The sequence below is a fragment of the Muscardinus avellanarius genome, assembly GCF_963383645.1.
Source record: "Muscardinus avellanarius genome assembly, chromosome: X".
Lineage (NCBI taxonomy): Eukaryota > Metazoa > Chordata > Mammalia > Rodentia > Gliridae > Muscardinus > Muscardinus avellanarius.
This window is the reverse complement of record NC_137792.1, coordinates 111164386-111189755: the sequence shown is the minus strand read 5'-3', so window position 1 is coordinate 111189755 and position 25370 is coordinate 111164386. Positions and strand designations below refer to the sequence as shown.

At 42.6% G+C, this 25370-nt stretch overlaps 1 protein-coding gene across 7 annotated transcripts in view; it reads right to left on the bottom strand.

Annotated features, from left to right (window-relative positions):
- The window catches only part of PHKA1 (phosphorylase kinase regulatory subunit alpha 1), a gene marked incomplete at both ends in the record, with an annotated part of 102788 nt that overhangs the window by 64008 nt on the left and 13410 nt on the right, over positions 1–25370 (bottom strand). For all 7 annotated transcript variants that reach the window (XM_080719348.1, XM_080719346.1, XM_080719349.1 and 4 more), the window contains 6 exons: positions 1896–2018; positions 7495–7548; positions 9503–9649; positions 11192–11290; positions 18423–18503; positions 21298–21380. In XM_080719348.1, coding sequence (XP_080575474.1) covers positions 1896–2018; positions 7495–7548; positions 9503–9649; positions 11192–11290; positions 18423–18503; positions 21298–21380 — 587 coding nt within the window. The remainder of the gene's footprint in view (positions 1–1895; positions 2019–7494; positions 7549–9502; positions 9650–11191; positions 11291–18422; positions 18504–21297; positions 21381–25370) is intronic.

The window sequence follows — 25370 nt, the reverse complement described above, 5'->3', positions numbered from 1 at the left end:
GCTCCATGAGAAAGCACTTGCCTAACATGCATAAGGTTTTGGGTTCGATTCCTGGCACTGTCCTCCCCCCTAAAAAATATAACAAGATGTTAACTTATGGGGGAAATATACAATCTATTCTGCTCTACCGGTTAGTTGCTCTAAAATCACAAACTTGTTGTTCCAATTCATTTGATAATTATGGAACAATCATGGTTCCTTATGAGTGATTTCACAAACTTGATACATAATCTTATCCTGAGAACCTGTGCAGCTGAACTGAGCCGCACAGGAATTCGCGAAACACACACCTCAGGACGGCAATGAACCGCACCCATCCATGCCTGCTGTTGTGACTTCCCATCCGATTCCAACCAAGCCTCGTTTAGCACTTCACAGATTTCGAGCGGTCGCCCTCTGACAGGCACACTACCTGTGTGGCTACAGGGCTTCTCCTCTCTTTAATTTCGGGCTATTTCAAGTTTTTTCTCTCATTTTATGCTCCTTTCCTCTAATTTCTCTCATTCTCTATTGTCTCTCTTGTGTTCTCTTCTTGCACACAGGTTGTTGGGCACAGGAACCAGGTGGGTATGGGGGCGGGAACAAGGGCACACTTTTACAAGCAAACCTCAGGTCTTTTCCCACATTAAAGCAGCACCATTATCGTGGCATTATTTCACAACAATTCAAAATATAGGAAGCTCCTGCCCTTTTTATTAGCATCCTAACATTTTGTTACTTACAAACTTTTAAATACTCACCTCCATGCCCCATTTCCATAGCCCTGTCATTCCACCCACACCCAGTACTGGGGATTGAACCCTGGGTGTTCTACCTCTAAGCTGTACCTAGACCTATTTTATTTTAATTTTGAAATAGTGTCTCACTAAGTTCAAACATATAATCCTCTATTCTCAGCCTCCCACTTACTGGGATTACAGGCAGGCACCACCACAACCAGAAAATTTTCATTTTTGAATGTTCACAGCATAGTGATTTTTATGAACACCTATTCTCATTATAGAAGTGCTAACTAAAACTTGAATTTATATTGTGTCCTATATGTGAGATTCAAAGAACACCAGGGTTATCTTTTATTATTTTTTGCAGTACTGGCAATAGAAGCCAGAGGCATTCTACCTCCGCCCTACAACCCCAGCCATTTTTTTATTTTGGAACAAGGTCTCATTGAGTTGCAGAGGGACTCACTAAGTAGCGAGGCTGTCCGCAAACCACGGTCCTCCTGTCTCAGCCTCCCGAATGCTGGTGTTACAAGCGTGTGCCCCCACGCCCGGCTTGGGTTATCTTTTCTAAATACATATTATGTTTTGATGAGTGTGGTGGAGCGTGCCTGTAATCCAAGTACTTGGGAGGCTAAGACAAAAGGATGACGAGTGAAAGCCTAGTCTAGGCAACCTTGTGAAACACTGTCTAAAAATACACATTTAAAAATGGCTGGGGATACAGATCAATGGTGGAAGACTCGCCTACCAAGTGCAAAGCCCTGGGTTCATCTCCGGTCCTGCAAAACTTATCTTAATTATATAAACTTGTGGGTTACGGTGTGGTAATTCGATTTACGTATATTGTGTAAGGATCAAATCCTGACAGCATTTCCATTTCTGTATATATAGTAAACACTTGTAGATATCTAAGGATGAGAGAAAAGCTATGCTCATATATAGAGAAACTGAAAAAGTCAACAATAATATTTTGGTTAAAACTGAAGCCAAGAACAGCATCCAGGTCTCCCGACTTTTCCCTTGTTATCTTCAGCTACTATTCTCTAGGAGACAACTCCATCTCTTCCCTCTTAGGAAGAATTCCATCTGGACATCGGTCGGTATAGCCGTGAACTAAGACAGCAGGATATGGCAAGATCAATGTGCGGAGAAGCCCTTTCCCCAGCCGATTACCTGTTCTGCGTTGCCACTGAAGATCCCATCAAGGATAAGATAGGTCCAGAACAATGGCCATTCACACTCAATGTTTTCAAACAGTTTCAGCTCAGCTGGTTCATAATATAGACGGTTGGGATCCTGAGAAATATACGATAAACAAAGTCTGTCTTAACACTCAAAGCTTAGGTGCACATCTGTAGTTCAGAGATATTATTATATGGCTTTGCTCTACTGAAGGTGTACTTCGGGGACAACAGTTAGGGAAGGAAGCACAAAACATATACCCCTCACTTAGCAAGTACTGTATAAAGCAGTCTCCACCTAGTGAATCTGGATTAACAATGGCATCACAGGGGGTATATGGAGAAGTACGATTGGTTTGCAATAAAGTGGCCTTCGTTTTATACTTACTAATTATGGGGTGTGTGTGTGTGTGTGTGTGTGTGTGTGTGTGTGTGTGTGGTGATGCAGATAGAACGCAGGAGCATTCTATTTCTGAGCTACATCTTCAGCCCACTTTTATTTTTATTTTCAAAAAGGGCCTTGCTAAATTGCCACAACTGGCCTCCAAACCATCTCAGTCTCCCAAGTACTGGGATTACAGGCATGTGCTACCACCCCCAGCTTTATGCATGTTAATTTTAAGATGTACAAAGAGAAATGCTTAAAGGAGCAGCTAGAGAAGAACATTTGGGTATATGAAGTATAAATTATAACTGGGCGTGGTAGCACATGACTGTAATCCCAGTACTCGGGAAGCTGAGACAGGAGGATCACAGGTTCAAGGACAGCCTTAGCAATTTGTTGAGGCCCTTAGCAACCTAGAGAGATCCTGTTTTGAAACAAATCATTTTAAAAGGCTGGGGCATAACGCAGGGGTAAAATGTTCCTGAGTTCAATCCCTAGTATCAAAAATAAAAATAAAAACAAGTTAGCCGGGCGTGGTGGCGCACGCTTGTAATCCTCGCGCTTGGGAGGCAGAGACAGGAGGATAGCGCAGGTTCGAAGCCAGCCGCGCTGGCGTAAGAGACCCTGTTTCAAAAATATAAAAATAGGTTTGGGAGTGTAGCCCGGAGGTAGAAGGGCTTCCAGGAACCCCAGTACCACTAAAATAAATAAATAAATAAATAAATAAATAAATAAATAAAATAAAAACAAGTTAGAGATGATCTTTGTAAAAAGTACCATATGAAATTAGCAAAATACCAAGAATGGAATCCTGGCAAATCCTCAGAGTAGGGTGACGGGAAGACAGTGATAAGTCGGGGCCCCTTCCACACTCTGGCCCGCGAGCAGTATCTCATGAGAGGAGGGCGGCATCAGGAGTAAATCCCCCCGAGATGCATACCTTAAAAAGGGAGGTCCCTCCCTTCCAGCCTCGGATGGGCCCGGGTCTCCAGGACTGCTCAGCCCCCCATCCCCGGGAGAACTGTACCATTAAAAGCTGATACCACGCGTACTGGAACTCTGTCGTGTTTTACATGTTATATGAACTTGCATTACACTTTACATAATGGTGCTGAAACCGGGTCGGACTCTTATCCTTTGATCTGCGTGCTTAAATTCACCACCACTGCCTGGGCAGCCTTAAGGAGTTAACTGCTGCTTTTTTTCCCCACTGGACCGCCACACCCACCACTGAACAGCTGTTTTTAGTGCTTCCCGCTACCTCTACGCTTGCAGCTTTCGGCACTCCCCCCGCCAGCATCCCCCTCTTCCCGCTTCAGCTTCAGCCCGGACTTTATGCGCTACCTGGACCCCCGGCAAGTACTCTGGCCCTCCCGCCCGGTCGTTATCTGTGGGAGCGCACGCCACGTGGCCCGGGCTCAGAATCTGCCCTGTGCCTGGCACATGGAACAGGTAACCATGACATTCAACTGGAGGCCTAGGAGTGGGATCAGCCGGCAGCCAACTTAGATCCTCCTACTTGACTCCCAGCCAATCCTGGGAGCTGGCAGCCATCTTGAAATCTCATCCAGCCCTGATTCCACCTCAGGGTGTGCTCCTGGCTCTGCAGCCTTTCAGCACTTACACTGCGGTAAACTTCCCCTGCCTTGGGCAAGCGGGTTCTGGCTTTTAGCCTCCAGAACTTGGGTTCACCGCTGTTAAAGAAATCCAGAATTCTGGTACCCAGTTTTTCCGGGGTCCAGGCCTCCCTTTGGTTGTGTAAAAGAAACAGAGACATCATTTCTCAAACACAGCCCCATTGTTTCTGGACGTTAGGCGGGATTTGGGAGGTCGAATCCCTGCTTTCGTCCTTGACCGCTGACCAGTCATGGGGGAAAGTCAGCCGGCAAAGGTTGACTCCCAGTCCACACTAGGCCGTGTTCTGGCTAATCTCCAGACTCTGGGTTTATCTGGGGAACTGTGCCCCGAGCGCCTCATTTTCTTCTGCACAAAGTTTGGCCGACATATGATTTAGGTAATAATTTTCGATTGTCTGAGATGGGTACATTGGATCATAGAATGATGACTGCTCTCAGTAACTTTTGCAAACGGTCCGGTAAATGGTCAGAGGTTCTGTACGTACCGGCCTTCCTGTTCCTGCATTCCCGGCTTTCCTCCCTTCCCAGCTCTACTGCCTGAGTCATGCCGGCCTGAGATTCCCACCAGCCACAGCTGCCATCTTGGTCGCCAAGTGGCAAATCACAGGTGCCACCTGATGGTCCTTCTGGGTCACAGGCCTACAATTGTGCTGACTCACAGCAGCCATTTTGCAAGGACACGTGAATGCCGGAGTCTGACCCGGCCGGGTTACAGGCCCCATTTCTCTCTCTCTTGGCCCCGCTTCGTGAAGTGGCTGGTTCGGGAGGTGTGGTCCGTGTCCACGTTCCCTTTTCCCTTCCTGACCTTGCTCAACTTGAAAAGAGACTGGGCTCTTTTTCTGCCAATCCCTCCGGTTTTATTAAGGAATTCCAACATATTGTACAAGCATATGATTTAACTTGGCGGGATCTTCATGTCATTTTAACCTCTTCTATGACTCCAGACGAACGTGATCATATTCTGAAGGCTGGCAGGGAACGAACCAATCAGGCTCACCTAACCAATCCACAGTTTCCTACCGGAACAGCTGCAGTTTCCTCCGAGGACCCCCACTGCAATTATAATGGCGAGGAGGGAATAAAAAAGAGAAATTACATGATACTATACCTTCTTGATGGTATGCGAGATGCCTCCCATAAGGCGGCTAATTATGATAAGCTTAAAGGAAATCACCCAGGGTCCAAAGGAAAACCCAGCAGTTTTTCTTAATTTGTTGCAAGAGGCTTTTACCCTCTATACACACCTAGATCCATCTTCTGAGGCAGGCTCGGTTGTATTGGCCACCCATTTTATTGGGCAACCAGCCCCTGATATTCAGAGAAAATTAAGAAAGGCTGAGGATGGTCCTCAAACTCCTATCCGATATTTGGTGGACATGGCATTTAAAGTTTTTAATTCCAGAGAGACACAGGCAGAAGTGGAATGTACACTCCAACTTCGCCAGATGGCGGCTCTACACACCCAAGCTCTGGTAGCAGCCTTAAGGCCAGCAGAGGGAGGGCAGCCCTTGGGGTGATGAGCGCCACCTAAGGGAGGACAACAGCAATGACAACCACCTCCAGGAGCCTGTTTCAGGTGTGGACTGGATGGTCATTGGAAAGGCGAGTGCCCTCGGAAAAGTGGAGAGCCCCAGGTGCCTCGACACAGGCGTACCACCCTTCCAGACCAGGACCCATCGCTGGCCCTGCTCGGCCTGGCCGAGGACTGACAGCTCCTGGATCCCTCATCCTGCTTCCTGTATCCTCCTTGCTGGCCCAGGGTAACTCTACAGGTACAGGGTAAGCCAGTCTCCTTTCGGGGTGACCTTTCCAGTCTTTCCATCCTTTCAGGCCCTAGTTTCCCCTCCCAAATCTCGGTCCAGGGGATTGACGGCAAGTTCTCCTGTCCTCGCACTACAGGCCCTCCTTTACAGGATAAAATTGCTCTGCCCAAGGCTTAGGTCATATCTAAAAAGTGCTCCGTTACAACAGTCCCATGACAAATTCTCCTGCACAGTGGTGGGGCCTACTTAGCTTTGTTTGTTCTCGGCATAATATTCTTTGATGTTCTTATTTTAGCAGGTCCACTTGTTTACATACTATGGCACACTCCCTCTTCAGATGACCAACTGCCATAAGTATTAAACCTCTGAAATTTGTTACTGATGCTCCTGACTTGATAGCATGTTTTCATTTGACCAGATGGGCCCAAACACACTCACTGCTGGAAAGAGTGGCGTGTGTTTCTCTCAGGAAAATGCTGAGTACAGTTTCGCTAAAGTTAAAATGGGAAACGAACATTCAGGAATTTATGATGATGTTTCAAAGCATAATGTGAAAATACTGATAGGGTCCAAAATCAAATTCAGGGCCAAAGTATAACACAAAAAGAGGAAATAGATCAGAAGAGATTGAGCTTGATTAAAAAGAAATTGTATTGGCTCTTGACCAGGTCACCTAAGTCTTAGACAATGTTTTCCTTACCAGTGACAGTATTTCTTATTGACCATCAATTCCTTTAATAATTTTAATTTTTCCTATTGACATTTCCAAGGAGAACTTTTGACTAATAGAACAAAAGGAACTAACTTATCTTTTCAAGATCAAGTACTGTTTATAACTATCTACAAAACTCAGAAGGAAGTGCTCTGGTTTGAATTTGATTCAGGTGTGCCTCCCCCAAGGGTCACGTGCTATAATTTAATCTTCACTGTGAGCTATTAAGAGGGTAGGGACTTAATCCAACTCTGGTGTTCAGAGGTGAGATCTCTGGAAGGGGACTGGGATCTGATAAAGTCCTTAGGATGGAGGCCCCATGACTAAATCCTGGAGGCTTTATACATAGAGGAAGACAGACAGACAGATACACTGACTGGCTGATTCATGCTCCCTGTTTCTTGCTATGGGGTGCCCAGTATGGCCTCAGGCCTCTGCCAGCCAAAAGACCATCGCCAGGTGTAGTCCCTTGACCTCCCACCTTCAGAACCATGAGCCAAAACTTATTTTAAAAAGCTTCCTTTCCCTTTTTGGCCCTAAAAGCTTTATTTACATTTTTTAGAAACCTCTAAGTTTACAGAAAAATAGCAAAAAATTACACCGCTTTTACTTAGATATACTCCATCTCTGTCAATACAGGTTTCTTTATTATTAATGCCTTACACTCAAGCCTCTTTATAACTCATGAAGACTGTGTTACTGACAAGAGAAACTGAATTAACACACTGAGCTAGACCACACGTAATGACAGATTCATTCCCTTGTAATTATTATTTAGGGAAAATACTTTGAGACTGTGAAGATATTGTTTTTCCTTAAACTTTTCTCCACTGACTTGAGCATCCATCAGTAATTATTTCCTAAAGCTAACTAACTGAACGAGTATAGAAGGACTATATCCTCCTTTCTCCTTTCTTTATTTAATCCAGCAAGGCCCCCAAATAGGATTTGGGAGCTAAGCCCAACAAATACATCACTTATTATTATCCTATTTAGTGATCTGCCTAAGTACCATCAGAGAGGTAAGTATTCTCTCTGAATGAGCCTGCAGTGACCATTCTACCAGGCTTTCACCTGAGGGAAAAGAAACGTACCTCTTTGGGGGTCTTATATCCATCTCGTAGGAAACGACAGCAACCATAACGACCCTGAGGACACAGGGGAAAGGTCAGAAGCTTTTCCATTGGGAAAACCATACAATTAGTCAAAAATTCATCCTCTGCAGCATCTACGTATAGAAACTCTTACAAAAAGAGACATCATAAGCTGGGCGCGGAAGTATATGCCTGTGCCTATGATGCCAATATTTCAGAGGCTAGGACAGGATTGCAAGTTCAAGGCCAGCCTCAGCAACTTAGTGCAAACTGTTTAGAGGATCAAAAATAAAAAGAGCAGGGTGTAGCTCAGAAGAACAATGCCTCTGGGTTCAATCCCCAATACAACACCTTCCCCCAAATAGGCATCATACCTTAAGACAAAAACAAATATCCTGAAATACGCCCAACAACAGAACCTGATTTCAGCAAATGTGACATCAAGTGAGGGCTAAGTTACGGGCTTCTCCCTGAAGCAGCATCCCTCAACATATCTTCTGCATGGCTTCTCCTTACCTTAAGATAAGGACCTAACAGCCAATTTATTACCTTCTGCTGTCCCGCCCGCTGTATGCTCTCCTATTTTGCTTAACAAAGAGGCTCACACAGCACATAAGAGACCATAAGAGCCCTCTAAAATTCACATATGTTTTAGCTGGGTGTGATGTCATATGCCTGTAATCCCACTACTTGTGAGGCTAAGACAGAAGGACTGCACATTTGAGGCCAGTGCCCTGTGGTTGAGCCAGACCCTGTTTCAAAAAAAAAAGAAAGAAAGAAAAGAAAGAAAAAAGGCCAAGCCACAGCCCAGAGGTAAAAACCCCTGGGTTTAATCCACAGTGCCACACCCACAAAAATAATATTTTTAAAAATTTCAGATCTTTTTGGATAAGATTTGCACAAGCAGTGCAGGACCACAGTATGCCCATCGACCACCATACCCTTATATCATAGACAATACAGAACCTTCATCAGAGCACACATATTACCTTTGGTTCAATACTAAGTACCAAAGTACGTGACTTTAATAGGTTTCTCCAGTTTTTTCATCAGTCCCTTACTTTCTCCCAATCTGTGACAGTCCTTCAGTCTTTCCTTGTTTTTCAGGCCTTGACACTTTGGAAGAGTGCTCATCATTTGCTTTGTAGAATGTCCTAAAATGTGCTTCTGTCTGACTGTTTCTCATGATTAAGACTGGGGTAATGCTTTTTCAGAAAAACACCACAGAGGCAACGTCCCCTTCTCAGTGTATCCGCGGTACATGATAGCAATATATCTTACTACTGGTGACGTTAACCTCGGTCACTTGGCTAAAGCGGTGTCTTCTCTGTTTCTTCACTATCGCTTTCCCTTGATAAATATTAAACATCTGGGAGGAAATACTTTGAGACTGGACATAGATGCTCCTTAGGCTCAACCTCCACCCACTGATTTTACCTGCATCAATCTATCTCTCCGGAAATTTATTCCTGTGCTGTTTGCCCAGTGGCCCTTTTAAGTTTCCTTGATTCCTTCCATGTTTACTTGGTGTGTAAGCAGACACACCGATCAGTCGTTTATTCCCATTTATTGGCGAGCAGTATTACACTGGGATGTGGTATCATTTCCTTCTCTGTTCCTGTGTTGAAATCTATTTAAGTGTTTGCAATTATCAATAAGGCTGCTCTAATATTTGTGTGAGATTTTGGTGTGAGCTCAAGTTTTCACTCTAGTATGGTGAAGCCCAAGGATCGAGGTTTCTAGATCGCATGCCTAATCACAATTCAAGGCATTCGCTTCAATTTATATGAAACTGTCAAACTCCGTCCAAAGTGCCATTCCGTATTCCCAACTGCAATGACTGCAGAAATGTGACAACCTTGAAAAGAAATGCCTTAGAAGAGGACTATTCAGAAAAGGGAGAGGTTTCTACAAAGCATCAACACAGGTCATGTTCAACACCCCTAAAGGCATTAATCTCCCATTAAAGCTGTAGGACCGAAGAGAAGAAAATGCCGTATGGACAGACCTGAAGCTTGGTAATGATCTCCTGTTTTGTGAGCTCCACCAAGTGGCTGTCCTCAACAGCAAAGGCTGGGAAGGAAATCACAGACAGCAGGCTAGCATCGACCTCTTTGGATGTTGAAGCACGGGGCAGCAGAGAATTAAGGATTGACTAAGGGAAAGGAAGCCAAATATGGTACAGTAGTCAATACCCCAGCACAGTAAAACTAAAATAGCTTTAGTTTCAAAACATTTCTGTGGAAGAAGATCTTCCATAAGAAAACCTTACATTATTCAACAGTGAGAACTTAGAAAACTAGCTGGTTGGGTGAGTCATCCCTTGTCTTAATCTTGCTCTCAATCATTTCCTAACCTCATCCCTCCGTCCTTCCTTCCTTCCCCTTCCATTTTTGGTACTGGAGATTTAACCCAGGGGCATTCTACCTTCGAGCTAGAGCCCCAGCCTTTTTAATGTTTCATTTGAAAATCCTACCTCTGAGCTACAGCTACAGCCCTTTTTATTTGAAACAGGGTCTTGCTAGGTTGCCAAGACTATCCTCAAAACTGCAATCCTCTTGTCTCAGCTTCCTGAGTACTGGGATTACAGGCGTGCACATCCTGATTCTTAAGCAGCTGCTCATGGATAAAGACTATTCGAACGTCATTATCCCACGCACAGTTCTGTTGCTCCATTAGCAGCTATTTCAGGATAAAGCAGAGGCAAAAGGTAGCTGCCGGGAAGCAGGATGGACAAGACAGATCACATGCCTCTGACATACATTTCTTCCATGGAGAATTTTGTGTTTTAAAATTAGAAAGTGAGTTTATATCCTCTAGGACCCCTTCGGTGTCTAATCAGAGTGTGAAGAAAAGGAAAAACTCATGTCAATGAGAAAAGCCTTTTTATTGGTCTGTTTGTGTTTGGGATAGGGCCTCGCTGTGTTGCTCGTGCTTGTCTCAGACTTGTCTGCTCAAGAGTTCCTCCTGCCTCAGCCTCCCCAGGAGCTGGGTCTACAGGCACATGCCCCCACACCGGCTAAATTTTAACACCAAGAACAATCCTAACAAGAACAACAGGTACGGATTTATTGCATTCATGGTCTAATCTCCAAGTATACAACTATAAAGGTAACCAGAGCTAAGAGAATGCTGCAGAGCCATTGTCAAGAACATCCAAACTCTATCATAATCTCTTGTTCTCTTTGTATATTTAGAAAGGAGATTTTCAAAAGAGAGACTATGGCCTCTTGATATGACAGCAGTGGAGAATTTTGTATGCTAAGGTGAGATCCTTTTAAAACCGTGGGTGAGAGAACAGCCTGTCATCTACTCTTTTCTGCTACTGGGGATTGACCAAGGGGGGTTTTTTATCTACCTCTGAGCTCCACCCCCAGCCTGATGTGATTTTGTCTTAAAGCAGGTTTTCACCAAGTTACCGGCTGCTGTCCTCAAACCTGTGACCCTCTGGCCTCAGCCTCCCAAGAGCTGGGGGCACAGGCATGTTCCACTGGGCTGGGCAACTATGATCGCTAGCCCATCCTATAGCTACCAGGCTTCTCTTGGGAGAGTAAGCCTGACAATGACATTACTTGGGGCACAATAAAATAAATCAGAAAATGTCCTATCATGTGTCCTTCCTTAATCTGATGCCCATGCTAAAGCTGGGTCTGCACATGAATCAAACTTACTGTATTATGGCTCCCCATTCCCTTACCTGACAGTGCTGTACTTCATCAGCCAGGACATGGATAACTGACTGGGGTCCACCTTTCACACCAAACAGGTCCAGTTCATCCAGTGCTTCGAGGGCCGCCTGGCAGAAGCAATGGGAGAAAGAATAATTTCGCCAGGGAAAGAAAGTATACTTCTGGGCTGAGGGTATAGCTCAGCGATACAGCATTGGCCCGGCTGCCCAAGGCCCCGGGCTCAATCCTCAGCATCACACACAAAATAAGAGAAGTATCTCTTTTCTCTGTGTCCTAGCAACTTATCAGTGCAGACGACATCACATCTGAATTTGTCTGACAGAACAGAAAATACAATAATATTCTTTATTTCCAGGGTCTTTTGAGGTTTGCTTCTCATCCCATTCTGTATTGGAGAAAGTTAAGATGGAGTTTGCAGCACTATGGAGTCAAGCAGCACACGTTAAGAATAATTTCAACGTGGCACATGGATTTACAGCAAATCCTTCGTTTGGCAGTGGTGCTCCAAGTATGATATGAGCACAGAAGAAAGGCTAAACGTTGTGTGGATGTAAGACAATTCGACACACATTCGGTATTGCTACATAGCTGAGTTTCCACAGAAAAGTGAATTTTCTGGGAAGACCATATATTTGGCCTAAAATGAATATCATTAGTCCAGAAGGCAAAGGAGGAGTTTCCATGTTTTTGAAAAATATACTATTGACTATAGTCACCCTGCTGGGTAACAGATCTTAAAAACTCATCCCTCCTGTGTCTCTGAAACTTTGTATTCCTTGATCAACAACTACACATCGCCTCCTCCCTCTATGGCTCAGGCTTTGGTAACCAGTATTCCATTCTACTTCTGAGTTTGACTTTTTAGATTCCACATGGAAGAGAGATCATCATGATTTTAATAAACAGAAATAATTCATTGCATGCTTCTCGAAATACCATTTCAAATCACAAAAGAAAATATTCTCTTTATAGGATATTTGAAAGCACAGTAAATTCTAAAGAGGGGCAGAAATCATCCAAAATAACCACTATTCCTTTTCTGAAAAGTGTCTCGTTAGTATTTATATGCACATTTGCATATACTTAGGACCCTGTCATTTTATAACTAATAACAGAATGAGCACTTTCCATGTTTCAAAAACTACTTTGCCAGAGAGTCATCTGACAGAGGATTAATAACTATAATATATGAAGAACTGAAAAATTTAACAAGAACAGAAAAACTAATCAATAAGTGAGCAAGAGATCTGAACACTTTTCAAAAGATAGACGAATGAGCCGGTTGTGGTGGCGCATGCCTGTAGCGCCGGTACTTGGCAGGCTGGGACAGGAGAATCTCAGGTTGGAGCTGGCTTTAGCCACGTAACAACTCAGCAACTTAGCAGGACGCTCAGCAAAACAGTGAGGCCCTGTTTCAGAATAAAAAAGTAAAAAGGGCAGATTTCCGGGAAGATGGCGACCAAGAAAAGCGGGGCTTAAGAGTCCCGCTAACAACCAATCTCCATTACCACAAAAAGAGCGCCTTTCATAGCCAGAAAACACCATCACCAGAAAAACAAAAAAACCACCAGGCTCCAGAGAGAAAGCGGACTGAGAACAGAGCTCAGGGCCACAGAGGAGACACACGCGCCCGAGGACGCGGCAGCAGCGCCATACTGCCGGCGGCAGCGGCGAACTCAGCGGACGGCTACAGCAAGCCGAGGTGAGCTGATGCGGAACAGCCAGGCGGGATCTTTCGGCGCAGACAGCATTTAAAGATCCCAGTGGCTGAGCTCAGCAAACGCTGCAGGTATTCAGAGTGGAAATCAAAACCAGAGAAGAAAAAATACGCCAGCCTCATGGCCGAGGGCGTGGCAGAGGCGCCATATTGCCACCTGCGGCGGCAGCAGCAGTGAATTCACCGAGTCCAGTACAGCTACATCTACGTACTCAAGAACAGTGAGTCAAATTGCGGGCCACAGAGGAGAAATCCCAGTATTGTGCCTCCTGGGACTTGACCCAGTGAGGGAGTGGTGGTGGCAGAGATATCACACCATAGGAGAGAGTGCAACCTGGCACCCCCCATAGTTTAAAGCAGCCTCTATCGACTCCCTGGGTCGGAGACTCTGTGATACAACCCAGTAAAGGAGTAGTAGGGTCTGAGATAATACAGACTCGAGATCCAGAGCACCTTAAGTGAAGCCATAGTGACCCAAGGGAAGAACCCAGAGAAGGCACAAACCTCCGAAATCATGGGAAAGAGGAATAACACTGAAGTAATGAATGTGCACAACCCCACAACATCAGAACCTGATAAAACAGAAAATCAGAGATTTCTAGAAGATCAAATCAGGAAAATAACTGTAGAAATAATAGAGGTGCTTCGAAAAGAACTCAGAGAGAGCCAAAAAGAGATAAAGGATGCAATTAATGAAGTAAAGGCCTCAATTCAAAGCACAAACAACCGATTAGACCACATGGAGAACAGAATCTCGCTCGTAGAAGATGAGCAATCCAAAAATGAATGCATAGTTTCTAATCTAGAAAAAGATATCCAACAGCAGGAATCTGACATTGAAGAAATATGGGCCCATCTTAAGAGAGCTAACCTAAGAATAATTGGAATAGAGGAGGGAAAAGAAAGTGATACCAAAGGGATCAACAATCTCTTCAAGGAAGTAATAGCAGAAAATTTTCAAAATATAGAGCAAGAGGTTGATACACAGATCCAGGAAACTTATAGAACTCCCTTTAGACAGGATCGGAGAAGAGAATCCCCACGCCATATAATTGTCAAAATGACCAATGTGGAAGCCAAGCAGAGAATCTTAAAGGCAACAAAAACAAAGGGCCAAGTGACATTCAGAGGCAAACCAATTAGAATCACTCCAGACTTCCCAAACCAAGTCATGAGAGCCAGAAGGGCTTGGAGTAACATATTCCAAACTCTGAAAGAAAACAACTTCCAGCCAAAAATTTCCGATCCAGCAAAACTTTCTATCAAATTAGATGGAGAAATAAGAAGCTTCCATGACAAACAGAAACTGAAGGAATTTATGTCTTCAAAACCAGCGCTAGAGAAAATACTCAAAGAGATTAACTACAAAGAAGAAATAGGTAACACTCACCAGAACCAGAGAAACAAGATTTTCCATCCAACAGACAACTAAGATTGGTTATCTGTGGAGATTCATTATTTATGTTAGTCTTTTACCTATCTCTAAATTGTATTGTTTGCCTTTATTGTTGTTAATTTTTAGGATTTCTAGTTGGAATATTAATATACCTTCAGATATAGCATTTGGAAATATTTTATCCAATTCTATTAGTAACTTTTAACTCTGTTTACATTGTCTTTGGATATACAATATTTTCTTTTATTTTTTAGGGAGTTTGTATATTCTTCTGTTGCCTGTGCCATTGAAATCATATCCAAGAAATCACTGCCAATTTCAATGTTGTGAGGTTTTATGACCCAGATTTTCTCCTAAAAGTTTATAGTCTTAAGATTTATATATAGGTCTTTTATCTAGTTTGAGTTAATACTTGTATGTGGGATTAAGTAAGGGTCCAATTTTATTCTTTTCCATGTAATTATTATTTTTCAACAATATTTAGTTAAAAGATGATTATTTCCACCACCAAATCTTCGTGGAAACCTTGTCAAAAATAACTTGACAATATAGGGAAGAAGTTAGCTCTAGGCTTGTATTTAACTCCAATGGTCTATATATCTGCCTTTAGAACAGTACTACACTGTTTCAATTATTGTAGCTTTATATGGTTTGAAATCAGAAAATATACATCTTCTAGCTTTGTTTTTGCTTCGAGATTGTTTTGGGTATCTAGAGTCCATATTCCATATCAGGATAGATTTTTTTCTGAAAAATAAATATATGATAGTTTCACCTAAAAAAAAGAAAAAAATATTCTCTGGTAAGAAAGAAAGCAGAAAGAAATATTGAAATGTTATCTTTAAGTCATCAAAAGCTTGGTATCAGACAAATGAAACTGTTATGTGAGATTATCATTTTTAATTTTGGATAAATTGCTATAATACTAGATTTCAACCACTAAGCCAAGCATGGGAGGGAGGGATGGGGAGAGAATGGGGTGGGGATCGGGTGGGGGCTGACTGGGCGATGTGTGCATGTATGTCTACAAAAGTTTGTATCCCACTATGATGTATGAATACAGTGCACCAATAAAATAAAATTAAAAAAAAAAAGTAAAAAGGGCTGGGGGTATAGCTCAGAGGTAGAATGCCACTGAGATCCGTCCCTAATACCCACCAAAAAACCGAAGTAAAAATAGCTAATAAATATATGAAAATGGTTCTACATCTTTAGCCATCAGAGAAATGCAAATAAAAGCTACAGTGAACTTTTAACTCACCTTAGGCAGAATGGCTATTATCTTTTTAAAAAATTCTTGAAACAGGGTCTTGCCAAGTTCCTGAGAGCCTCGCTAAGTTGCTGAGACTAGACTTATACCTGTGATCCTCCTGCCTCCTCCTCCTCCCAAGTACTGGGCATACAGTTGTGTGCCATCATGCCCGGCAGAATGGCTATTGTCAAAAGACCAAAACAACACCAACTGCTGTATGCATGTATGCTTGTATCAGTTTGAACCTCACTGTGATGGAAAATTACAATGTACTAATAAAAGTTATTAAAAAACCAAAATGACAGGCGTGGTGACACACACTTGTAATTCCAGTATTCGGGAGGCTGAGACAGGAGAATTGCAGGTTCGTGGACTACCTCAGCTACTTAAGCAAAGCACTCTGAAATCAAGGGAGACCCTGTTTCAAAGTAAATAATAAAAAATAGGGCTAGAGGTGTAGCTTAGAGGTAGAATGCCCCTGGGTTCCATCCCCAGTATTGTAAAAACAACATAAATATAAATTAAAAACCCAAACAACAACTGCTAATGAGAATGGGGTTAAAAACAAACCTTTACACACTGTTGGTAGGAATGCAAATTAGCGCAGCCACTGTGGGAAACAAGGAGGAATAAAAATAGAAGTGTCATATGGCTGTACCACTCCTGTGCCCAAAGGAAATGAAGTTGCCAAACAAAATACATGCATGCCCATTTTGATCGCAGCATTATTTACAACAACAAAGTCTTGGAATCAGCCTAGACTCTCACCCACAGACGAATCAATAAAGAAAATACGGAACATGTACACAGTGAAGTGTCTAAAAGTGTGTATGGTTTCAGCCATCACGAAGAAGGAAGTCATGTCATTTGCAGGAAAATGGGTGGAACCAAAGGCCACCGTGGTTAAGAAAATGAGCCAGACAGGGAAAGACAAGTATTACATGTTTTCCCTCACATGTGACAACTGAAACAAACAGGAGATGACCTGAAAGTAGACCACGGCTTTGGGAATGGGAGAGCAGGAAGAAAGGGGGGCAACAAAGGGAGGAAACACGGAGTGTGGATTAGAGCATAGCACAGTATGCACACATGTGGAATGTCACAATCAAACCCATTATCTTCAACAGTGGATATGCATTAATACACCAAGCATGAGCAGGGTGCCGTGACACACATCTGGACCCCCGGTAGTTGGGAGGCTTAGACAGGAGGATGGCAGGTCCATGGCAGGCCTCAGCTACTTAGTGAGACCCTGTTTCAAAATAAAAAATAAAATAGGGTTGGGCTGTAGATCAGATGTAGAATGCCTCTGGGTTCAAGAAAAAGGAGGAGGCGATGGAGAGGAGGAGGAGGAGGAGGGGGGGGGAGGAACATATTCACCAGGCATGGTGGCATGCACCTGTAATCACAGTACAGGGGAGCTGAGATAGGAGCATCACAGGTTCAAGGCCAACTTCAGCAATTTAGCGAAGCCCTCGGCACTTTAACAAGACTGTGTTTCAAAATTAAAACAGATTGGATATACACAACTCCTGGGTTGAATCCTCCCACCACCACCACAAAAATATACATTAATAATAACTATCCCCAAAACATGGTCGATCCTGACTCTCTTTATCCTCCTTACTAATTCCTTGTAATATTTTTTGCTTCAATATCTACTTCATGTAACATTCACATAGGCACCCCTACTCTTTTTCACATTCAACAGACTTTGCCAATCATGTTTATGTTGTGTGTGTGTGTGTGTGTGTGTGTGTGTGTGTGTGTGTGTGTGTGTTACTGGGGACTGAGCCCAGGGGAATTCTACCTGTGAGCTACACCCCTAGGCGTTTTTATTTTTTGTTTTGCAATAGGGTCTCAGTTGCTGAGGCTGTCCTCGTACGTGTGATCCTCCTGTGCCAGTCTCCCAAGTACTAGAATTACAGGCAGGCACCACCACGCATGTTTGGCCAACCTAATCCTGTTTTTAATCTTTCTGTACCATGTTTTTATATGCTACATGGAAATCCAGTAGCATATACTGGAGTTCCTTTTTTCTTTTTTAAAATCAAACTGTTTTTGCCTCTTAGTAGAAAAGATAAAATTATGCATATTTATCACAATGGATATATGGATCCCATTCCTGCTCTCCTATTTTGTGCATTCTTGCATTATACTGAGAAGATAAGAGCTGATAGGATGGAAAGATAGAGCCAAGTATGCCGCGCGTGGTGGCACACACAAGAGGATTCAAGTTCGCTGCCAGCCTCAGCTATTTAATGAGGCCCTTTGAAACTCAGTGAGACCCTGTTTCAAAATAAAGAAGAAAAATAGGGCTGGGGGGTGTAGTTCGGAGGGAGAGTGCCCCTGGGTTCCATCCGCAGTGCCAGAAAAAAAAGCGCCGAGTACATGTTGATGATGATGATGATGATGATGACGACGAAGACGACGGTGGTGGTGATGATGATGGTGCTGGTGGTTGTGGCATAGGGAACAGAGGAGAGTAAAGTGGACAGAGGATTAAAAGATGGTTCCCTGCTAATAAGCTTGGTTAACTGCACTATGTAAGAACAAAGAGCTTCCTTTGATTTTACAATGGCAGACATACGTGTTTATGATTTTGAAGGTTTTTAAGTTTCAGATTTTTTTGAAGTCCTTGTGGGATAAATAAATAAAGACATGCCACAAAATGAGCCAGATAATCAAATCTGGAGCTTATGAACGTTTTCATCTTCATATCCATAGTTCTATGGGAGAATCTGAATTCTGCCTGTGCATGGTCTAAAGGAATAGTTTGATGATGGTCCATAGGCACATTTAGTTTTTATCTATAGTAATGGTGAACCAGACTTCCTTCTCTGACACTTGGTACAAACAGAGAAGGAAACTTACCTTTGCCATTCCAACTGAACTGGCATTCAATTCTGAGATCCCTTGGTTTGTCTTGTCTCCACGTTCCCATATACCAAAGTCCTGGCATGAGATAACCAATACATCTTTAGTAAGCCCTAATTACTAACCAATACATCTTTAGTAAGCCCTAATTACTAACCAATACATCATTAGTAAGCCCTAATTACTAAGCACTCAACAGATACTCAACTGTTGAATAAAAAAACATAGAGATAGCTAATGTGCCATATACATGTATACCCATGATGCTTATTAAGGAGCTCCAATGTCTTTGGTGGCCCCTACACTCATTTTTCCAATAGCTTTGGAAATAGTTGGAAGACTTCTCACCAGTTAATCATAGGGCTGACAACTACAATCCAGCCCATCTGGAGAAAAGCTACTCAAAAATGTTCACGGTAGCAGACGCTCAGGGATATGGAGCCTAAACATCTGCCCGGCATTTTATCTTAAACAGCCATTTCGATGGTCGTGGTAGCACATGCCGGTAATCCCAGGACTTGGGAGGCTGAGACAAGAGGATCTCAGGTTCGAAGCCAGCCTCGGCAACATAGTGAGACCCTGCCCTACCAACAGATGAATGTATCACAAAGCTGTGATACATATACACGATGGAGTTTTACTCAGCCATAAGGCTGAACAAAATTATGTCATCTGCAGGAAAATGGATTGAATGAAAAAATAATATGCTCTGTTAGATTAGCCAATCTCAGAAAAAGAACAGGCATGTTTTCTCTCACAGGAGACAGCTAGACAGAAATTGAGAAACAAGGGTAAGAACAGAAGAGTAGAGACTCCAATGGAGTAAAGGTGGAGGTTTAGAAGGAGCCGGGGGATGGAGATATAAAGAAAGCAACTGTTGAAATAATGCTACGTTCATATATTAAATTACCAGTGGCAATGTCAAAGACATGTATGGGGAGGGGAAGGGAGCCCAGAGGGACGTGCTCCAAGAGCTGAGCGCATGTATGTTCCTATCACTCTATACCACAGTATGACGTATGATTACAATGCACCAACCAAGAGTCTAGAAATATGTAAAAATAGGTCTGGGGGTATAGCTCAGATAGAGTGCCTCTGGCTTCAGTATCCAGTATCACCAAACCAAAGCAAATCATACACCCATTTTGACTTTATTCTCTAGTGACACAACAATGTATGCATTTGACATATGATCTAATGCTTTAGTCTCTACATCATGTAGACCGTGAAACCAAGGTACAAAGAGAGATTAAGAGTGATTAAGTGCACAGAACAAATAATGAATAGAACCAGGATCTTACTCTTCACTGTAGATCTATACAGTCCCTTGATCATATAAAGATATGATTTGAAATAGCCTTTAAAACGGCCTACTTTTAACATAACTGTAGACTTAGAGACAAGTTATAAAAATATATAGTGAGTTCTCATGTACCTTTCACTCACTCAAATTTCCCTAATGTTAGTATCTCATGGAACCATAGTACCATTGTCAAGGCTAAGAAATTAACATCAGTACAATACTACTAACCAAACTATGGGTTTTATGTGGATTTTACCCATTTTTCAGTAATAGCCCTGTTTACATTCCATGTTCTAATCTAGAATTCCATATGACATTTGTCATGTCTCCTTAGTCTCTTCCAATTCAATGATGATTCTCCAAGCCTTACCTTTCATGACCTTGACACTTTTTGAAGATTTGTGAGCAGGCATTGTGTATTTCCCCTAATTCGGGTTTGCCTGATGCTTCCTCGTGAGTAGATCCGGTTACATATCTTGGCAAGAATACGTATTATAGACGTTTTACTGTGTCCTTCTTAGTAGAGTGCATCAAGGGATAAGATGCTGAAACATTTCCTACTGATGATGTTATCTTTTTTCACTTGGAGAAGGTGCTACCTGCCTGCTATCTCCATTCTTCTGTCACTACTTTTCCTTTCATAATAAATGTCATGAGAAGCACACATTAAGAATACGCCAACATCCTGTTCCTCCTTAAACATTCACTCACTAATTCAGCATCCATCGGACCTTGCCTGCCACTATGATTGCAGTGGTGTTTCAATGGTGACTTTTCTTAGTGCTTTTTTTTTTTTTTTTGCAGTACTGTCTGGGGATTGAACCCAGGGGCATTCTACCTCTGAACTATACACTCCCAGCCTGATTTTCCATTCTTTATTTTGAAACAGGGTCACACTAAGTTGCAGAGGGCTTCACTAAATAGCCGAGTTTGGCCTTGACCCCAGATCCTCCTGTCTCAGCCTCCCAAGTAGTGGGTAACAAGTGTGCACCATCACACCTGGTTTCTAGTGTCTTCATTACTTACACAATCATTGATTGCATTTTTTTCTCTACGGAAGAGCTGGCGCTTCTCCCTCACTGATTTGTTTATTTAATTATTTAGATAGGTATGAGCTCATGGGTATTTAATTTTTCCCTGGATTAAAATACTATCACCATTTTTTGCCCAAATTGTCAACTATACAGTTACTGGGTATCTTTCCAGGGGCTGAATGAATACCTACAGATAACATTAAACACATGACTGAATTTCATTTCTACATAACCAATGGGCCCGTCATGCTCCCTACCGAGCTGCTCCTACTCAAGATCTTCCAACCATTAGAACAAGACCACAGTTTAGCTCAGACGGCCAAATACATGTCACGAGATACAGTGGAGTCTCAAAGGAATGAAAGCATAGCACCTGGACATCCACATCTTTGTAACCACCTCAGGGAGAAGGCGAACAGAAAATCTTAGAGAAGAAAGAGACTGAAGACAATTTCAGCCAGAGTCCCTTTACATTACCTCCCTACAAGCGGTGGCACTGCATACAGTAAAACCCCATTCGAAAATGAGTACTTACAGCAGTCTTATATGCAGCTTCAATGTAAAACACAAGATTCTGTATGAAATTGACTTCATCTAGGCTGTGGATGATATGGAGCCCTGAGGAAAATGGAAAATGATAGAGAAGGTCAGTTGTCACTACAAGCTGGATAGGCAGCCATAGGGACTGCCAAAGAGCTCACTACGCCCACGTAATCCTACTCCTGCTTCGACGCGGTGGAAGGCACTTTGATTTCTAGCAAACACAAGACTTGCAACGACTACGATGACAGGCACACGTCCCCGCGTCTGGTCATTTACAAGTTTAACACAAAGTCTCAGACTCCTGATGGTACACATAATTACTTTATAATGTAATTGAACACACAAACCTAGGCATCTGAAAAGAGAAAGACAAAAAGGTGTTAAGAGTCAGGAGTCTAAATACTAAGCAAAAAATAAAACGGACAAAATTGTGATTTTTAAAAGAGAACTTAAAAGCTATGAAGTAAAAATGCATTATCTAAATGTAAGCTAAACGGCCAGCTGTGGTGGCTCAGGCTTGTAATCCAAGTACTTGGGAGGCTGAGACAGAAGGATCTGGGTTCGAGGCCAGCCTCAGCTACTGAGTAAGGCTCTCTGCAACTTAGTGAGACCCTATTTCAAATTAAAGAATGTGAAAAATAGGGCTGGGGGTGTAGCTCAGAGGTATTTGCCCCTGGGTTCCATCCGAGCACCACAAATAAATACATAAATACATAAATAAATGTAAGCTACGCAAAAACAATTACAGCTTACATGTGGAACGTTTTTGTACGAGTTATCCACTTAAGTTTGACAACAACCCTAAGAGATGGTTACTTCTACTTTCTCCATGAGGCTTAGAGATGTTGCGTATTTGCCTAAAGTCATGTACCTAATAAGTAGTGGACTAACTATATGTGTCTGTTTCACTTTAGACTTTGAGTTCCTAACCAAATGCTATGCTGCCTTCTGATACGTACAATAGGATCCGTTTTTCAATTTTAAAAACTCTCCTCAGCTGGCACGTAGCACACACTTACTTGGAATCTCAGTCCTTGGGAGGCTGAGACAAGAGGTTGGCGGGCTCAACACCAGCCTCTGCAAAGTAGGGAGACTCTTCTGCGACCTGACGCAAACCCCTTTTTCAAAAATAACAAATTTTCTAAAAGAGCTGGGGGTGTGGCTTCGGGGTGAAAAGCCCCTGAGTTCACTTCTCCGGACTTCATCATGCACGCACACACGCACGCGCACACACACACACACACACACACACACACACACACACACACACGTCCTTTTCCTCTCCCTCTTCTATCACCATAAATGAACTAGAAAAAATAAAAACCAAGATGTTAGTAGTGGTCCTCTTTGGCAATGAGACTCAAAGCCACTTTAATTTTGTTTGGACATCTTTGTTATTTACAGCATAAACAGGAATTACTTTCATAACTTAAAATGTTTGCCATAAGAAAGCAAAATCAGCCGAGCACTGTGGCAGACAGCTATAAGAGTTGGGAGGCTGAAACGGGAGAATCAAAGGCTCAAGGCCAGCCTAGGCAGCTAAGGAAACTCTCAGCAACTTAGTGAGATCTTATTTTAAAATTTACAAATAAATAAATACACCTGGTGTTGTAGCTGGGAGGTAGAACAGCAGAAAACCAAGGGATAAACTTCATAACATTTTATATAAAACTATTAAATCATGAGTGCTAAATTTTTTGTGTAAAATAAACAATTCACTTTTATACAGGATATCTAATGCCTTTTGATTGACCATTTGATTTTAAACTAAGAAATCATTTCAGGACTGAAAAATCAGGAGGTCTTTTTTTGTCTTTTCTGTCAAAAATAGGCAAGAAGTGCCAGGTGTGGTGGCATGTGTGTGTAATCCTAGTAGTTGGGAGGCTGAGACAGGAGGATCCCAGGTTGGAAGCCAGCCTCAGCAATGTAGCAATTCCCTCAGCAATTTACTAAGACCTTGTTTGTTTCAAAATAAAATAAGTTAGGGCTAGGGTGTAGCTCAGAGTTGGTCCAATTCTGAGTTCTATCCATAGTACCCACCCCCCCAAAATAAATGAAATATAAAATAAATAGCTTGTGGATAGAAAAAGTCCTTTAATATTCTGGTTTTGTTTTTGTTTTGTGGTAAGGGGATTGAGTCCAGAGGCATTTTACCTTGAGCTATGTCCCCAACACGTTTTTTTTTTTTTGGTGGTACTGGGGTTCCTGGAAGCCCTTCTACCTCCGGGCTACACTCCCAGACCTATTTTTACATTTTTATATTTGGAAACAGTGTTTCCTAAGCCAACGCGCGTGGCTGGCTTCGAACCTGCGCGATCCTCCTGTCTCTGCCTCCCAAGCGCGGGGATTACAAGCGTGCGCCACCACGTCCAGCTTTATTTTGTTTTGAAACTGGGTCTAGGTAGGTTTCTGAGAGTCTCACTAAATTGCTGAGGCTGGTCTTGAACCTGTGATCCTCATATTGTAGTCACCCAAGCACTGGGATTACAGGTGTGCGCCACCATTCCCAGCCCTATGACATTCTTAAAATCATGATGTAAAGTGGTTACCAAAATAACTTCCTTCCTTTCTTCCTGTGTTTGTGCATGTGTGTGTGTGTGTGTGTGGTACTGGGGGTTGAACCTGGAGCCTAGTGCATGCTGGGTAATGCTCTACCACTGATAGACATTCACAGACCCCCTTTTAAAATTTTTTTGTGACAAAGTCTAGCTAAGTTTCCAAGGCAGACCTCGAAGTTGCAATCCTTCTGAATCAGCCTCCCGAGTAGCTGGGATAACATGAAAGGTGTGTACCAAAATGTCTGCCTATGTCACCTTTCAAATGAACCCCACTGTAAATGCCCTGGATAACGCTCGTTCCACTTCAGTAACAAGTGTCAGCATAAACACACACTTCACAGGGGAACGCTTAGTAATATTCTTTTATGAAAAAACGCACAGTGTACCAAAAGGTAGAGACTGCCTTCCTCCTATTACCCCACCCCTGTCAAATCTCTAGAACCAGTCTTACCAGGTTCCCTATCTCGCCTCACTTTGCTTTTTCGTGTACAGCTTGGAAATAGCTTCAATATGCCCGCCTCGGTTCCGTACTGGCTGCACAGCATTGCACTGAACAGCCACTCATCTAACCAGTGTCCTACAGAAAGACACCCAGGTTGCCTCTCATCGTGCATCACCACAGTCAACGTGCAACGAATATATGCGTATGCGGTGGGCCTCTGTATCTGTGAGCTCCAGACCCATGCATTCAAACAACCCTGGATAGAAGATACTTTTAAAATGTCATCTGTACCAAACATGTGCATACACTTTATTGTCTTGATGTAGGATTCACACTGTGTTAGGTATTGTAAGTAATCTAGAGATTGCTTAAAATAAACAGGAGGCGGTGAGTAGGTGACATAAAAACACCACATGGTTTATGTAAGAGACGTGATTATCAGTCAGGGGGCCTGAAACCAATTCCTTGAGGATACTAACGGATAAATACATTTATCTTTGTATAAATGTACCCATATTAGGGAAAATTCCTAGAAGCAGTATTGCTGAGTAAAAATGTGTACATATTGTTTTTCTAATGCAAGAATTTGACAGAGGACACCCGTATACCCACCTATTGATATTTAAGAAATACATCTTGATTTTTAATGTTTTATAGTAAGCTGCCGAGATCAGAAAACTGCCCTCTAAATACTTTACAATGCATATTAAATTTTGATGGTCATTGCTAAGTTATTCTGCAAAGAAATGCAGCTGCATAGATACCAACACTGGCTGCCTATTTCCATACACTGTGGCCAAAAGGCTGTCCTAAAGAGGTTTGATTTCTGTCCCACTCTAATAGAAAGTAGTCTCCCTGCTGGAGGATGGCAGGTTTGCGGCCAGCCTCAGCTACTTAGGCCGTCCACAACTTAGAACAATTTCAAAATAAAGAATAGAAAATAGGGCTGGTGGGTATAGGTTGGAGGTAGAATGCTCCAGGGTTTAATTCCCATTTCTGAAAAGAAAAAGAAAGAAAGAAAGAAAGAAAGAAAGAAAGAAAAAGAAAGAAAGAAAGAAAGAAAGA